The sequence below is a fragment of the Pristiophorus japonicus genome, chromosome 10 (genome assembly GCF_044704955.1).
Source record: "Pristiophorus japonicus isolate sPriJap1 chromosome 10, sPriJap1.hap1, whole genome shotgun sequence".
NCBI classification, from domain to species: domain Eukaryota; kingdom Metazoa; phylum Chordata; class Chondrichthyes; family Pristiophoridae; genus Pristiophorus; species Pristiophorus japonicus.
Window position 1 is genome coordinate 213,729,057 of NC_091986.1, and position 17,500 is coordinate 213,746,556.

Consider the following 17,500-nt stretch of genomic DNA (forward strand, 5'->3'; position numbering starts at 1 on the left):
AGAGTGCGAAGGCGAGAGAGATAGATAGCGAAGGCGAGAGAGATAGAGAGCGAAGGCGAGAGATAGAGTGCGAAGGCGAGAGAGATAGAGAGCGAAGGCGAGAGAGATAGAGTGCGAAGGCGAGAGAGCGAAGGCGAGTGAGATAGAGAACGAAGGCGAGAGAGCGAAGGCGAGAGAGATAGAGAGCGAAGGCGAGAGAGATAGAGAGCGAAGGCGAAGAGATAGAGAGAGCGAAGGCGAGAGAGCGAAGGCGAGAGAGATAGAGAACGAAGGCGAGAGAGAGCGAAGGCGAGAGAGATAGAGAAGCGAAGGCGAGAGAGATAGAGAACGAAGGCGAGAGAGCGAAGGCGAGAGAGATAGAGAGCGAAGGCGAGAGAGATAGAGTGCGAAGGCGAGAGAGATAGAGAGCGAAGGCGAGAGAGATAGAGAGCGAAGGCAGAGAGATAGAGAGCGAAGGCGAGAGAGATAGAGAGCGAAGGCGAGAGAGATAGAGTGCGAAGGCGAGAGAGCGAAGGCGAGAGAGATAGAGAGCGAAGGCGAGAGAGATAGAGAGCGAAGGCGAGAGAGATAGAGAGCGAAGGCGAGAGAGATAGAGAGCGAAGGCGAGAGAGATAGAGAGCGAAGGCGAGAGAGATAGAGAGCGAAGGCGAGAGAGCGAAGGCGAGAGAGATAGGGAGCGAAGGCGAGAGAGCGAAGGCGAGAGAGCGAAGGCGAGAGAGCGAAGGCGAGAGAGATAGAGAGCGAAGGCGAGAGAGCGAAGGCGAGAGAGCGAAGGCGAGAGAGCGAAGGCGAGAGAGCGAAGGCGAGTGAGATAGAGAACGAAGGCGAGAGAGCGAAGGCGAGAGAGATAGAGAGCGAAGGCAAGAGAGATAGAGAACGAAGGCGAGAGAGCGAAGGCGAGAGAGATAGAGACGAAGGCGAGTGAGATAGAGAACGAAGGCGAGAGAGCGAAGGCGAGAGAGATAGAGAGCGAAGGCGAGAGAGATAGAGAGCGAAGGCGAGAGAGCGAAGGCGAGAGAGCGAAGCGAGAGAGCGAAGGCGAGAGAGATAGAGAGCGAAGGCGAGAGAGCGAAGACGAGAGAGATAGAGAGCGAAGACGAGAGAAGATAGGAGCGAAGGCGAGAGAGCGAAGGCGAGAGAGCGAAGGCGAGAGAGCGAAGGCGAGAGAGCGAAGGCGAGAGAGCGAAGGCGAGAGAGCGAAGGCGAGAGAGCGAAGGCGAGAGAGATAGAGAGCGAAGGCGAGAGAGCGAAGGCGAGAGAGCGAGGCGAGAGAGCGAAGGCGAGAGAGCGAAGGCGAGAGAGCGAAGGCGAGAGAGATAGAGAGCGAAGGCGAGAGAGATAGAGAGCGAAGGCGAGAGAGATAGAGAGCGAAGGCGAGAGAGATAGAGAGCGAAGGCGAGAGAGATAGAGAGCGAAGGCGAGAGAGATAGAGAGCGAATGCGAGAGAGATAGAGAGCGAAGGCGAGAGAGCGAAGGCGAGAGAGCGAAGGCGAGAGAGCGAAGGCGAGAGAGCGAAGGCGAGAGAGCGAAGGCGAGAGAGATAGAGAGCGAAGGCGAGAGAGATAGAGAGCGAAGGCGAGAGAGATAGAGAGCGAAGGCGAGAGAGATAGAGAGCGAAGGAGAGAGAGATAGAGAGCGAAGGAGAGAGAGCGAGAGAGAGCGAAGGCGAGAGAGCGAAGGCGAGAGAGCGAAGGCGAGAGAGCGAAGGCGAGAGAGATAGAGAGCGAAGGAGAGAGAGCGAGAGAGAGCGAAGGCGAGAGAGATAGAGAGCGAAGGAGAGAGAGCGAGAGAGAGCGAAGGCGAGAGAGCGAAGGCGAGAGAGCGAAGGCGAGAGAGCGAAGGCGAGAGAGCGAAGGCGAGAGAGATAGAGAGCGAAGGCGAGAGAGCGAAGGCGAGAGAGATAGAGAGCGAAGGAGAGAGAGCGAGAGAGAGCGAAGGCGAGAGAGCGAAGGCGAGAGAGCGAAGGCGAGAGAGCGAAGGCGAGAGAGCGAAGGCGAGAGAGCGAAGGCGAGAGAGATCGAGAGCGAAGGCGAGAGAGCGAAGGCGAGAGAGATAGAGAGCGAAGGCGAGAGAGATAGAGGGCGAAGGCGAGAGATAGATTGCGAAGGCGAGAGATAGAGAGCGAAGGCGAGAGAGATAGAGTGCGAAGGCGAGAGAGATAGAGAGCGAAGGCGAGAGAGCGAAGGCGAGAGAGCGAAGGCGAGAGAGATAGAGAGCGAAGGCGAGAGAGCGAAGGCGAGAGAGCGAAGGCGAGAGAGCGAAGGCGAGAGAGCGAAGGCGAGAGAGCGAAGGCGAGAGAGATAGAGAGCGAAGGCGAGAGAGCGAAGGCGAGAGAGATAGAGAGCGAAGGCGAGAGAGCGAAGGCGAGAGAGATAGAGAGCGAAGGCGAGAGAGATAGAGAGCGAAGGCGAGAGAGCGAAGGCGAGAGAGATAGAGAGCGAAGGCGAGAGAGATAGAGAGCGAAGGCGAGAGAGCGAAGGCGAGAGAGAGAGAGAGCGAAGGCGAGAGAGCGAAGGCGAGAGAGCGAAGGCGAGAGAGCGAAGGCGAGAGAGATAGAGAGCGAAGGCGAGAGAGCGAAGGCGAGAGAGCGAAGGCGAGAGAGATAGAGAGCGAAGGCGAGAGAGCGAAGGCGAGAGAGCGAAGGCGAGAGAGATAGAGAGCGAAGGCGAGAGAGCGAAGGCGAGAGAGATAGAGAGCGAAGGCGAGAGAGCGAAGGCGAGAGAGCGAAGGCGAGAGAGATAGAGAGCGAAGGCGAGAGAGCGAAGGCGAGAGAGCGAAGGCGAGAGAGCGAAGGCGAGAGAGCGAAGGCGAGAGAGCGAAGGCGAGAGAGCGAAGGCGAGAGAGCGAAGGCGAGAGAGCGAAGGCGAGAGAGATAGAGAGCGAAGGCGAGAGAGCGAAGGCGAGAGAGATAGAGAGCGAAGGCGAGAGAGCGAAGGCGAGAGAGCGAAGGCGAGAGAGATAGAGAGCGAAGGCGAGAGAGCGAAGGCGAGAGAGATAGAGAGCGAAGGCGAGAGAGCGAAGGCGAGAGAGATAGAGAGCGAAGGCGAGAGAGCGAAGGCGAGAGAGCGAAGGCGAGAGAGATAGAGAGCGAAGGCGAGAGAGCGAAGGCGAGAGAGATAGAGAGCGAAGGCGAGAGAGCGAAGGCGAGAGAGATAGAGAGCGAAGGCGAGAGAGCGAAGGCGAGAGAGATAGAGAGCGAAGGCGAGAGAGCGAAGGCGAGAGAGATAGAGAGCGAAGGCGAGAGAGATAGAGAGCGAAGGCGAGAGAGATAGAGAGCGAAGGCGAGAGAGCGAAGGCGAGAGAGCGAAGGCGAGAGAGCGAAGGCGAGAGAGCGAAGGCGAGAGAGCGAAGGCGAGAGAGCGAAGGCGAGAGAGCGAAGGCGAGAGAGATAGAGAGCGAAGGCGAGAGAGATAGAGAGCGAAGGACGAGAGAGATAGAGAGCGAAGGCGAGAGAGCGAAGGCGAGAGCGCGAAGGCGAGAGAGATAGGGAGCGAAGGCGAGAGAGCGAAGGCGAAAGAGCGAAGGCGAGAGAGATAGAGAGCGAAGGCGAGAGAGCGAAGGCGAGAGAGCGAAGGCGAGAGAGCGAAGGCGAGAGAGCGAAGGCGAGAGAGCGAAGGCGAGAGAGATAGAGAGCAAAGGCGAGAGAGATAGAGAGCGAACGCGAGAGAGCAAAGGCGAGAGAGAGAGAGAGAGAGAGCAAAGGCGAGAGAGCGAGAGAGCAAAGGCGAGAGAGCGAGAGAGCAAAGGCGAGAGAGCGAGAGAGCAAAGGCGAGAGAGCGAGAGAGAGAGAGATAGAGAGCGAAGGCGAGAGAGCGAAGGCGAGAGAGCGAAGGCGAGAGAGCGAAGGCGAGAGAGCGAAGGCGAGAGAGCGAAGGCGAGAGAGCGAAGGCGAGAGAGATAGAGAGCGAAGGCGAGAGAGCGAAGGCGAGAGAGATAGAGAGCGAAGGCGAGAGAGCGAAGGCGAGAGAGATAGAGAGCGAAGGCGAGAGAGCGAAGGCGAGAGAGCGAAGGCGAGAGAGCGAAGGCGAGAGAGCGAAGGCGAGAGAGCGAAGGCGAGAGAGATAGAGAGCGAAGGCGAGAGAGATAGAGAGCGAAGGCGAGAGAGATAGAGAGCGAAGGCGAGAGAGCGAAGGCGAGAGAGATAGAGAGCGAAGGCGAGAGAGCGAAGGCGAGAGAGCGAAGGCGAGAGAGCGAAGGCGAGAGAGCGAAGGCGAAGCGCGAAGCGAGAGAGCGAAGGCGAGAGAGCGAAGCAGAGCGCGAAGGCGAGAGCGCGAAGGCGAGAGAGATAGGGAGCGAAGGCGAGAGAGCGAAGGCGAGAGAGCGAAGGCGAGAGAGATAGAGAGCGAAGGCGAGAGAGCGAAGGCGAGAGAGATAGAGAGCGAAGGCGAGAGAGCGAAGGCGAGAGAGCGAAGGCGAGAGAGCGAAGGCGAGAGAGCGAAGGCGAGAGAGCGAAGGCGAGAGAGCGAAGGCGAGAGAGCGAAGGCGAGAGAGATAGAGAGCGAAGGCGAGAGATAGAGAGCGAAGGCGAGAGAGATAGAGAGCAAAGGCGAGAGAGATAGAGAGCGAACGCGAGAGAGCAAAGGCGAGAGAGAGAGAGAGAGCAAAGGCGAGAGAGCGAGAGAGCAAAGGCGAGAGAGCGAGAGAGCAAAGGCGAGAGAGCGAGAGAGAGAGAGAGAGAGAGAGAGCGAAGGCGAGAGAGCGAAGGCGAGAGAGATAGAGAGCGAAGGCGAGAGCGCGAAGGCGAGAGCGCGAAGGCGAGAGCGCGAAGGCGAGAGCGCGAAGGCGAGAGCGCGAAGGCGAGAGCGCGAAGGCGAGAGAGATAGAGAGCGAAGGCGAGAGAGCGAAGGCGAGAGAGATAGAGAGCGAAGGCGAGAGAGCGAAGGCGAGAGAGATAGAGAGCGAAGGCGAGAGAGCGAAGGCGAGAGAGATAGAGAGCGAAGGCGAGAGAGCGAAGGCGAGAGAGATAGAGAGCAAAGGCGAGAGAGATAGAGAGCGAAGGCGAGAGAGCGCAGGCGAGAGAGAGAGCGCGAAGGCGAGAGAGAGAGAGAGAGAGAGCGCGCGCAAAGGCGAGAGAGAGAGAGAGAGCGCGCACAAAGGCCAGAGAGAGAGAGCGCGCGCAAAGGCGAGAGAGAGAGAGAGAGCGCGCGCAAACGCGAGAGAGAGAGAGAGAGAGTGCGCGCAAAGGCGAGAGAGAGAGCGCGTAAAGGCCAGAGAGAGAGCGCGCGCAAAGGCGAGAGAGAGAGAGAGAGAGCGCAAAGGCCAGAGAGAGAGAGAGCGCGCACAAAGGCCAGAGAGAGAGAGAGCGCGCACAAAGGCCAGAGAGAGAGCGCGCGCAAAGGCCAGAGAGAGAGAGAGAGAGAGAGAGAGAGGAGAGAGAGAAGAGAGAGAGAGAGAGAGAGAGAGCGCGCGCGAAGGCGAGAGAGAGAGAGAGAGAGCGCAAAGGCCAGAGAGAGAGAGAGCGCGCGCGAAGGCGAGAGAGAGAGAGCGCGCGCGAAGGCGAGAGAGAGAGAGCGCGCGCGAAGGCGAGAGAGAGAGAGCGCGCGCGAAGGCGAGAGAGAGAGAGCGCGCGCGAAGGCGAGAGAGAGAGCGCGCGCGCGAAGGCGAGAGAGAGAGCGCGCGCGCGAAGGCGAGAGAGAGAGCGCGCGCGAGGCGAGAGAGAGAGCGCGCGCGAAGGCGAGAGAGAGAGAGCGCGCGCGAAGGCGAGAGAGAGAGAGCGCGCGCGAAGGCGAGAGAGAGAGCGCGCGCGAAGGCGAGAGAGAGAGAAGGCGAGAGAGAGAGAGCGCGCGAAGGCGAGAGAGAGAGCGCGCGCGAAGAGAGCGAGAGAGAGAGCGCGCGCGAAGGCGAGAGAGAGCGCGCGCGCGCGAAGGCGAGAGAGAGCGCGCGCGCGCGAAGGCGAGAGAGAGCGCGCGCGCGCGAAGGCGAGAGAGAGAGCGCGCGCGCGAAGGCGAGAGAGAGAGAGCGCGCGCGAAGGCGAGAGAGAGAGAGAGAGCGCGAAGGCGAGAGAGAGAGAGAGAGCGCGAAGGCGAGAGAGAGAGAGCGCGCGCGAAGGCGAGAGAGAGAGCGCGCGCGAAGGCGAGAGAGAGAGCGCGCGCGCGAAGGGCGAGAGAGAGAGAGCGCGCGCGCGAAGGCGAGAGAGAGAGAGCGCGCGCGAAGGCGAGAGAGAGAGAGCGCGCGCGAAGGCGAGAGAGAGAGAGCGCGCGCGAAGGCGAGAGAGAGAGAGCGCGCGCGAAGGCGAGAGAGAGAGAGCGCGCGCGAAGGCGAGAGAGAGAGAGCGCGCGCGAAGGCGAGAGAGAGCGCGCGCGAAGGCGAGGAGAGAGCGCGCGCGAAGGCGAGAGAGAGAGAGAGCGCGCGCGAAGGCGAGAGAGAGAGCGCGCGCGAAGGCGAGAGAGAGAGCGCGCGCGAAGGCGAGAGAGAGAGAAGGCGAGAGAGAGAGAGCGCGCGAAGGCGAGAGAGAGAGAGAGCGCGCGCGAAGGCGAGAGAGAGAGAGCGCGCGCGAAGGCGAGAGAGAGAGAGAGAGAGAGCGCGAAGGCGAGAGAGAGAGAGCGCGCGCGAAGGCGAGAGAGAGAGAGAGAGCGCGCGTGAAGGCGAGAGAGAGAGAGAGAGCGCGCGCGAAGGCGAGAGAGAGAGAGAGCGCGCGCGAAGGCGAGAGAGAGAGCGCGCGCGAAGGCGAGAGAGAGAGAGAGCGCGCGCGAAGGCGAGAGAGAGAGAGCGCGCGCGAAGGCGAGAGAGAGAGAGAGCGCGCGCGATGGCGAGAGAGAGCGCGCGCGAAGGCGAGAGAGAGAGAGAGCGCGCGCGAAGGCGAGAGAGAGAGAGAGCGCGCGCGAAGGCGAGAGAGAGAGAGAGCGCGCGCGAAGGCGAGAGAGAGAGAGAGAGCGCGCGCGAAGGCGAGAGAGAGAGAGAGAGCGCGCGCGAAGACGAGAGAGAGAGAGAGCGCGCGAAGACGAGAGAGAGAGAGAGCGCGCGAAGACGAGAGAGAGAGAGAGCGCGCGCGAAGGCGAGAGAGAGAGAGAGCGCGCGCGAAGGCCAGAGAGAGAGAGAGAGAGTGCGCGAAGGCCAGAGAGAGAGAGAGAGAGCGAAGGCCAGAGAGAGAGAGAGAGAGAGAGAGCGAGCGAAGGCCAGAGAGAGAGAGAGAGAGCGTGCGAAGGCCAGAGAGAGAGAGAGAGAGAGAGAGCGAGCGAAGGCCAGAGAGAGCGAGAGAGAGAGAGAGAGCGAGCGAGAAGCGAAGGCGAGAGAGAGCGAGCGAAGGCCAGAGAGAGAGAGAGAGAGAGCGAGCGAAGGCCAGAGAGAGAGAGAGAGAGCGAGCGAAGGCCAGAGAGAGAGAGAGAGAGCGAGAGAGAGAGAGAGAGAGAGAGCGCGAGCGAAGGCCAGAGAGAGAGAGAGAGAGCGAGCGAAGGCCAGAGAGAGAGAGAGAGAGAGAGAGAGAGAGAGAGAGAGAGAGAGAGAGAGCGCGAGCGAAGGCCAGAGAGAGAGAGAGAGAAGGCCAGAGAGAGAGAGAGAGAGCGAGCGAAGGCCAGAGAGAGAGAGAGAGAGCGAGCGAAGGCCAGAGAGAGCGAGAGAGAGCGAGCGAGCGAGAAGCGAAGGCGAGAGAGAGCGAGCGAAGGCCAGAGAGAGAGAGAGAGAGAGAGAGAGAGAGAGCGAGCGAAGGCCAGAGAGAGAGAGAGAGAGAGAGAGCGAGCGAAGGCCAGAGAGAGAGAGAGAGAGCGAGCGAAGGCCAGAGAGAGAGAGAGAGAGAGAGAGAGAGAGAGCGAGCGAAGGCAGAGAGAGAGAGAGAGAGAGAGAGAGAGAGAGAGAGAGAGAGCAAGCGAAGGCGAGAGAGAGAGAGCAGGCGAGAGAGAGAGAGAGAGCAGGCGAGAGAGAGAGAGAGAGCAGGCGAGAGAGAGAGAGAGAGCAGGCGAGAGAGAGAGAGAGAGCAGGCGAGAGAGAGAGGGAGAGAGAGAAGGCGAGAGAGGGAGAGAGAGAGAGAAGGCGAGAGAGAGAGAGAGCGAGAGAGAGAGAGCGAGAGAGAGAAGGCGAGAGAGAGAGCGAGAGAGAGAAGGCAAGAGAGAGAGTGAGAGAGAAGGCGAGAGAGAGAGAGAGCGCGAGAGAGAGCGAGAGAGAGAAGGCGAGGGAGCGAGAGAGAGAAGGCGAGAGAGAGAGAGAGAGACGGAGAAGGTGAGAGAGAGAGAGAGACGACGAGAGAGAGAGAGAGAAGGCGAGAGAGAGAGAAGAAGAGAGAAGCATTTATCTTGCATTTCACTTCCTCCAGACATGTGCTTCATAAACCAGTGAATTATTTCCGAAGTTTCGTTATTTGGTCTTGCTCAAGGGTTTCTCCGAGGAAAGTTCTGAATATTGCACCAAGTGCGATGGGATGAGGAATGTACTCTGGACTTCTTCAATTTGCAAGCTCTTGATTTACAAATTGTGGGGCGTCACCGAGCGAAGGCAGAGTGCCTCACTGGAGAAAAGGGAGCGACACAACCTGAGGCAGCGATGACCGACAGTGGCACTACAGTGCAACGGACCTTCTGCAGGAAATGGGACAACACTCCTTTGCTTGTTCCCCGATGGACAGCAAGAGAAGAGTGAACGCTGGTGTATCCCACATCTGGCAATGTCCCGTGAATGAAGGCCCAGAGGTACATGGAGCAGACGCAGGTAGACCAAGATTTGGGGGTGTAAATGTAAAATGGGAATGTTGTTATAATTGGGAGAGGACATCAGCTCTGGTCAACATTCCCAATCTTTCCTGCTTTGGGGGCATCGCTTCTCAAGTGCTGACCTTGCCAAGGGGGGGGAACAGAAATGCAAGGGGTCAAAACCAAACGCTCCTTACCTTGACCTCAAAAAAAGCTGATCCAAATGTAGGCCATTTGTAAATAATCTTCAAGAATGATAACTTGGCTTCTTCTCTTGATTTTCCTGCCTGTTTGTTGTAAAAAGCAACAATGGACTTAAAAACAAAAGGAACAAAATTAGACAAGTTGCATTCAGGTCCCAAGGGAACAGCAGCAATAAAACCAGTTCCACAACAATGATTTGGATTAAGGCGGCCCTTCGGTCTATTGATTGACCAGCCCGTACATCTTAGATAGAGTGTGGATAGGAAGGACCTATCCACCTTAGCATAGAGGTCAATAACCAGGGGTCATAGATTTAAAGTAATTGGTGGGAGGTTTCGAGGGGATTTGAGGAGACCTTTTTTCGCCCAGAGGGTGGTGGGGGTCTGGAACTCACTGCCTGAAAGGGTGGTAGAGGCAGAAACCCTCACCACATTTAAAAGATACTTGGATGTGCACCTGAAGTGCCGTAAATTACAGGGCGACGGACCAAGAGCTGGAAGGTGGGAGTAGGCTGGGTAGTTCTTTGTCAGCCGGCACGGACACGATGGTCCGAATGGCCTTCTTCCTTGCTGTAAACTTCTATGATCTCCCCATTAAAGCTTTCCACTGTCTACCCGGGTAGACAGTCTTGACTTAACTTAAGTCCTTGAATTAACATTTGCCTAAACGATTGCATCTGCTGACAAAACAGCACTCCCTCAGTACTGCCCTGGCATGCCAGTCACAAGGGATACAAGTTCGAATGCAGGACCCCCAACACACAACTGTCTAACCATCAACTCTCACCTCCGAGTCAGAAGGTTATGGGTTCAAGTCCCTCTCCAGAGACGAGCATAAAATCTAGGCGGACGCTCCCAGTGCAGTGTCGAGGGAGCGCCGCGCTGTCGGAGGGGCGGCGCCGAGGGAGCGCCGCGCTGTCGGAGGGGCGGTGCCGAGGGAGCGCCGCGCTGTCGGAGGGGCGGTGCCGAGGGAGCGCCGCGCTGTCGGAGGGGCGGTGCCGAGGGAGCGCCGCGCTGTCGGAGGGGCGGTGTCGAGGGAGCGCCGCGCTGTCGGAGGGGCGGTGCCGAGGGAGCGCCGCGCTGTCGGAGGGGCGGTGCCGAGGGAGCGCCGCGCTGTCCGGAGGGGCGGTGTCGAGGGAGCGCCGCGCTGTCCGGAGGGGCGGTGCCGAGGGAGCGCCGCGCTGTCCGGAGGGGCGGTGCTGAGGGAGCGCCGCGCTGTCGGAGGGGCGGTGCCGAGGGAGCGCCGCGCTGTCGGAGGTGAATCTGTCGAATTGTTGTGTAAACACGACTGGTTCACCGATGTTCTTTAGCAAAGGAAACCTGCTGCCCTTCCCCAGCCTGGCTTGGATGAGACTTCAATCCCACACAAATATGGTTGACTCCCAACAGCCCTGCGAAGTGGCCTAGCCAGCAGAACTCAGCCCGCGACCACCACCACCTTCTCGGGACAACTGAGGGCTGAGCGACTTCTCACATTCGCAGAATGGGAATGGACAAAAGACAGTTGCAGAAAATGTCTCACCCGTTTCCAGTCATCGGGCGAGAGATGTCGAATCAAATCCTGCGGCACCAGTTCCTTCAGCATTTTGGGAATATTGGGGAACTGGGATTTATCGTCTTCGAACTTCACCCTGTAAATGAGCGCAGCCAACTGCAGCACCTCGTCACGGGAACACTTGTGGTAACCTCGCAGGTATTTCGGCAGCTCCTGCAGCAAGGGAGAGAAGATTAAAACAAAAAGGTAGATTTCAGGCTCCAGGTTCCCCTGCAGATTTATAGTGCAGGCGCCGTGCATTCTCAACCAGGTTCCGGCCCGAAGGCTTCGTTGCTACGGTGACCGGCACTTCTGCAGTCAGGCGAGACTTGAACGAGGTACATTTATTGCCGACCCCCGTGCTCGGTCTCACTAGGGCGATGGTGAGACCACACCTGGAGTACTGCGTACAGCTTTGGTCTCCGTATTTAAGGAGGGGTATACTTGCATTGGAGGCTGTTCAGGAGAATGTTCACGAGGTTGATTCCTGAGATGAAGGGGATGTCTTATGAGGATAGGTTGAGCAGGTTGGGTCTGTACTCATTGGAGTTTAGAAGAATGAGAGGTGATCTTATTGAAACATACAAGGTTCTGAGGGGGCTTGACAGGGTAGATGCAGAGAGGATGTTTCCCCTCGTGGGGGAATCTAGAACTAGGGGGCATAGTCTCAGAATAAGGGGTCGCCCATTTAAAACGGAGATGAGGAAGAATTTCTTCTCTCAGAGGGTCGTGAATCTGTGGAATTCTCTGCCCCAAGAGAGCTGCGGAGGCTGGGTCATTGAATATATTTATGGTGGAGATAGACAGATTTTTGAGCGATAAGGGAGTCAAGGGTTATGGGGAGCGGGCAGGGAAGTGGAGCTGAGTCCATGTCCGGATCAGCCAGGTTCTTATTGTATGGCGGAGCAGGCTCGAGGGGCCAAATGGCCGACTCCTGCTCCTATTTCTTTTGTAAAATGAGCCAGCCTTTGGCGTAGTGGGAGCAATCCTGCCTCTGGGTTGGAAGGTGCAGGGTTCCAACCTCGCTCCAGACAGTCCTCGAGAGTGGAGACTGGGGCTCGGCTCAGAATACTGGGGCGACGTGCAGTGGGATTAACGTGTCCGACAGGCTTGTGTTGTGGAAGTACAAAGAAGCCTCCCGCTGTATAGGACTGACCACCCTATCGGTTGGTGTGATGGTGAGGAGGAAGAGAGAGAGAGAGAGAGAGAGAGAGAGAGAGAGAGAGAGAGAAAAAGAGAGAAAAAAGAAAAAGAAAGAAAGAAAGAAAGAGAGAAAGAAAGAAAGAAAGAAAGAAAGAAAGAAAGAAAGAAAGAAAGAAAGAAAGAAAGAAAGGAGAGAGAGAGAGAGAGAGAGAGAGAGAGAGAGAGAGAGAGAGAGAGAGAGAGAGAAAGAAAAAGAAAGAAAGAAAGGAGAAAGAAAGAGAGAGAGAAAGAGAGAGAGAAAGAGAGAGAGAAAGAGAGAAAGAAAGAAAGAGAGAAAGAAAGAAAGAGAGAAAGAAGGGGAGGAGAAGGGGAGGAGGAGAAGGGGAGGAGGAGAAGGGGAGGAGGAGGAGGAGGAGGAGGAGAGGAGGAGAAGGGGAGGAGGAGAAGGGGAGGAGGAGAAGGGGAGGAGGAGAAGGGGAGGAGGAGAAGGGGAATGATGATGATAACTATTTATACAGCGTTTTTAACGTAGTAAAACATCCCAAGGCACTGCACAGGAATGTTATAAAGCAGAATTTGACACAGAGCCAAACAAGGAGAAATTAGGGCAGATCACAGAGGTAGGTTTCAAGAGGCGTCTTAAAGGTGGAAAGTGAGGTAGAAAGACTTAGGGAGGGAGTTCCAGAGCTTGGGCCATGGAAGGAGCATTCACGTTGAGGCCTGTTAATCAGCCGACTTCACATTGTAAGTGTTGTGTATGGAGAAAGAGTCAGACTGAACAGAGCTCAAAGTAAAGTGTGACCGTAGTCTTTTATTGTAGGTCTCCAGAGTGCCTCGCCAACCTGTGAAGCCTCCTTAAATACCTGTGCTCCCAAGGGATTATGGGATCCCTTGGGACTCCAGGAGAGGAGCCCTCTGGTGGCTGTACAGAGTAAATACAGGTACACATATATAACAAATAGAACATAAGAAATAGGAGCAGGAGTAGGCCATCTGGCTCCTCGAGCCTGCTCCGCCATTCAATATCATGGCTGATCTGATCATGGACTCAGCTCCACTTCCCTGCCCGTTCCCCATAACCCTTTATTCCCTTATTGCTCAAAAATCTGTCTATCTCTGCCTTAAATATATTCAATGACCCAGCCTCCAGAGCTCTCTGGGGCAGAGAATTCCACAGATTTACAACCCTCAGAGAAGAAATTTCTCCTCATCTCTGTTTTAAATGGGCGGTCCCTTATTCTGAGACTATGTCCCCTAGTTTTAGTTTCCCCTATGAGTGGAAATATCCTCTCTGCATCAACTTTGTCGAGCCACCTCATTAACTTATATGTTTCGATAAGATCGCCTCTCATTCTTCTGAGCTCCAATGAGTAGAGGCCCAACCTGTTCAACCTATCTTCATAAATCATCCCCCTCACCTCCGGAATCAACCTAGTGAACCTTCTCTTAACAGCCTCCAATGCAAGTATATCCTTCCTTAAATATGGAAACCAAAACTGTACGCAGTACTCCAGGTGTGGCCTCACCATAACCCTGTACAGTTGTAGCAGGACTTCCCTGCTTTTATACTCCATCCCCCTTTGCAATAAAGCCCAACATTACATTTGCCTTCCTGATCACTTGCTGTACCTGCATACTAACTGTTTGTGATTAGCCTCTTCAAGAGGAGAGCACGAAGATATGAAAACAGCCACCTGAAAAGGACGGGGCAACGACCTGGTCTCAGGACTTCGCCTCTGCTACTCCAAAGACAACTCTGCCTTGAGCTGAAGGAGCAGAGCTCCCTCCTAGGACATGCTCCTTTTGGCGAATCTCCCAGGAGGCATGGTGGAGATTGAAAGTTCATCGTGCACGCTCATGAGTGTGGACCTTCGCCCTTTGGCGTGGGCCCATGTGGACCCCAACGAACCGACACGACGGATCAATCAGAAGTGATGAAACTGCTCGCAAAACCAGAAGGCAAGGAGACAGTTCGATAGGAAGGTGGGAACCTTTTCCTGGACCAGCAGATGCAGTGCTCTGCAACCAACCACAAGGACCCAGGCAGACTCTCCCCTTCACCTTCCATCCCTGATCGGCACAGGAACAATATTATTTTCAATGCGCTTTTAAAACAAAAAGGTCCCAGTGACAATGAACAGCAGATGTGTGCTGCACCAACCCAGCAGACTATACCAACCAGCTGTCCAACGAGGGCAGTGTGGATAATTCCCGAGGTATCCAATTGCTCAGTCAGCTGGCTGTTGAAGAAGAACTTAAGAAATAGGAGCAGGAGTGGGCCATTCGGTCCCTCGAGCCTGTGCCGCCATTCAATAAGATCATGGCTGATCTGATCTTGGCCTCAACTCCACTTCTCTGCCCACTCCCCATAACCCAATACTTAAGACTTGTGTGTATATAGGTACGGTAACACAGTAATTACGTTACTGGTTTAGTAATCCAGAAGCCTGGACTAATGATCCACAGACGAGAGATTGAATCCCACCACAGCAGCTGGGGAATTTAAATTCAATTAATTATTAAATCTGGAATAAAAAGCGAGGATCAATAATGGTGGCCATGAAACGATCGGATTGTCGTTAAAAAGCCACCTGGCTCACAAATGTCCTTCAGGGAAAAAAAAATCTGCCGGCCTTACCCCAGTCTGGCCTATATATGAATCCAGACCCACAGCAATGTGGTTGGCTCTTCACTGCCCTCTGAAATGGCCCAGCGAGCCAGTTATTCGAGGCGGCGGCTCACCACCACCTTCTCGAGGGCAATAAATGCTGGCCTGACCGGCGACGCCCACATTCCGTGCATGAACTTAAAAAAAAAATGCAACACTGCACAGAGCATAGCTAACAGCAGACAATTGGATCATTCGTTTATCGTACAATGCGCAATCCCTTCACTTTTATAAACTTGCCAGAGTAACTGGTTACTGGGAATTGAAAGGCAAACTGACTGATCTAATTCAGTATCTATTCTTTTTTAAATTCCAGAATTGTATGCAAAGTCTCAACTGTGTCCAGCAAGTTGAATTCTATTCATGTCAGCGTTCTACCTGATAGTAATGAAAGATGGAGTCAGCCATCTGGTCTTTGCCAGGAACTGTGTGGGTCCATAGTTTCTTCATGAAGAAAACCTGGTAGGTCAGAGAAGGCACTATACCTGTGGGGGGGGAAAAAAAAAATCAAAAACTCACTTGCCTTGTGTTACCTTCCATTTTGTTTTACAAACAGCCTGAACTAGTGATCCTAAAAACACTTGCATTACGAAAGCAGGCTCCTCTCGTGGATGGAGACGCTCACTAAACAAACGCACTGCTTCACGCAAGAATCAGACCTTAGTCCCAGTGTTGTTCTGAAGTACTGGCAGAAATCTGCACCCCAGTATGATTGAGCACACATCTGTATCACCCGACAGCGTCAGAGTCAGCTGTGGCTCAGTGGGTAGCACTTTCGCCTCAGAGTCAGAAGGTTTGTGGGTTCAAGTCCCACTCCACAGAGAGTGGAGCACAAAAATCTAGGCTAATACTCCAGGGCAGTGCTGAGGGAACACAGCACTATCAGAGGTGCCAGCATTCGCATGGGACATTAAATCGAGGTCCCATCGACTCTCTCAGGTAGATGTAAAAGATCCCATGGTGCTATTTTGAAAAAAATGCAGGGCAGTTATCCCCAGGCCAATATTTATCCCTTAATCAACATCACAAAAGCAGATCATCTGGTCATTACCACATTGCTGTTTGTGGGAGCAGTCCTACATTAAAACAGCGACCACACGCAAGCACTTCATTGGCTGTAAAGCGCTGTCCGGAGGTCATGAAAGAAGCTGAAGACGAGCGTGCGGCAAACCAGACTCCCCACCCCCCCTTTCCTTCATCGACTGACCCACCTGTGTCAGAGACTGTAATTCCCGTGTTGGACTGTATAGTGTCATGCATGTACTTTTGGGATCACTAGCCACTAGATGGCGTCACTGTTGGAGGCCATTAGGCTGCACGCACATGTGTGCAGACCAAGTATAAAAGCCCAGCCACTTTGTATATTAGTCACTTTGGGCCGTGAAAAAGCAGAGCCAAGGTCATACCTCAGAGTTAAACAGTACGCAGTCTAATGGTTATTGCATACACAGCAGACAGTTGTGAGAACTGACTGAGTGGAAGCAAGTCTTCCTTGATTTCAAGGGACTGCCTTTGATGATGATGTATAAATCCAAGCTTGCTTTCTTAGGGTTAGGGTTAGGGTTAGGGTTAGGGTTAGGGTTAGGGTTAGGGTTAGGGTTAGGGTTAGGGTTAGGGTTGTGACATTTGCAGTGCTGTGCTGCTTTAACCCATGGTCCAATTTGCAAGTGTGGAGCCTCATCTACAAATCAGGGTCATCCCAACCCTCTCGGTGATTCTCCATCCACGGATTTCAGGGGTCAGATAGTCATTGGCCAGCAAGCAAGACAGCTTCCCCGCTCCACTCCCTCTCTCCCCCCACTCAATGATCAATTAGCACAGAGGAAAAACAGCCCCTTAAATCTACAAACGAAAGGCCGGACAGGGTTAAATAGAAAAATACTGTTCAGTTCTTTACCGTCTTTTAGCGGCCGAGCTTTCTTGATCCAGTCAGTCAGATGCCGCACAAAGTCAAAGAAGAAGTCCCCTTCTGGAACACTGATCACCTGACAACCAACAAGATCGACATTAGTAACCATTGCCTCGCACGCAGCGAGATCGCTCGCATCTAAACCTCACACGGCATGGGGCAGCAGGTCAACGTGTTCACTCCCGGTTAAGCAACGCCTCGATTTCAAAATTCTCGTACTCATTTTCAAATCCCTCCACGGCCTCGCCCCTCCCCATCTCTAATCTCCTCCAGCATCTCTGCACTCCTCTAATTCTGCACTCTTGAGCATCCCCAATTATAAATCGCTCAACCATCGGTGGCCCTGCCTTTGGATACCTAGGCTCCGCCATTTAATAAGATCATGGCTGATCTTCTACCTAAACACTCCACTTTCCTGCACTATCCCCTGGATTCCCCCAATATCCAAAAAAAATCTATCGATCTCCATCGTGTATATTCTCAAAACGTCAGCCTCCACAGCCCTCTGGGATGGAAAATTCCAAAGATTCACCCACCATTGAGTGAAGAAAGTCCTCATCTCAGTCCTAAATGGCCGGCCCGTTATTCTGAGACCGTAACCCCTGGTTCTAGACTCCCCAGCCCGGGGAAACATCCTCCCTGTATCTACCCTGTCAAGCCCTGTAAGAATTTTGTATGTTTCAATGAGATCAACTCTCAATTCTTCTAAACTCAAGAGAATATAGGCCTAGTCTACTCACAGGGCAAGCATAGCAAGGATTCTGGAGCAAAGGTGGGTGGATGGAGTTCAGCTACAGATCAGCCATTATCTAATTAAATGGTGGAGCAGGCTCGAGGGGCTGAATAGCCTACTCCTGCTCCTGTGATGGTCTCTCAGACACCGTAGTTTGGTTTACCACCAAGGGATGGCGGCCTTCGGATTGGGGAAACAATGGAAGAAACATAGAAACATAGAAAATAGGAGCAGTAGTAGGCCATTCGGCCCTTCGAGTCTGCACCACCATTCAATATGATCATGGCTGATCCTCTATCTCAACACCATATTCCCGCTTTCTCCCCATACTCCTTGATGACGTTTGTGTCTAGTAATCTATCTATCACCCTCTTCAGTGACTTGGCCTCCATAGCCTTCTGTGGTGGAGAATTCCATAGGTTCACCACCTTCCAAATGAAGACATTTCTCCTCATCTCGGTCTTAAATTTCTTACCCCGTAAACCAAACTACGGTGTCTGAGAGAGACCATCACACCGATATTCTCTGGGAGTTTAGAAGAATTGAGAGGTAATCTCATCGAAACGTACAAAATTCTTACAGGGTTCGATAGGGTAGATGCAGGGAGGATGTTTCCCCTGGGCTGGGGAGTCTAGAACCAGGGGTCACAGATGAAGACACATTGGAGAGGAGACATTTTTGCTCCTGAGTTT

General features: G+C 54.6%; 1 protein-coding gene across 1 annotated transcript in view; it reads right to left on the reverse strand.

The window, feature by feature from the left end:
- Window positions 1-17,500, reverse strand: part of myo7aa (myosin VIIAa) — a 253,612-nt gene that overhangs the window by 18,488 nt on the left and 217,624 nt on the right. Inside the window, exons 43-46 of the mRNA XM_070892552.1 lie at window positions 16,064-16,151; window positions 14,545-14,651; window positions 10,344-10,529; window positions 8,816-8,932 (exon numbers count right to left, since the gene is read on the reverse strand). Coding sequence (XP_070748653.1) covers window positions 8,816-8,932; window positions 10,344-10,529; window positions 14,545-14,651; window positions 16,064-16,151 — 498 coding nt within the window. The remainder of the gene's footprint in view (window positions 1-8,815; window positions 8,933-10,343; window positions 10,530-14,544; window positions 14,652-16,063; window positions 16,152-17,500) is intronic.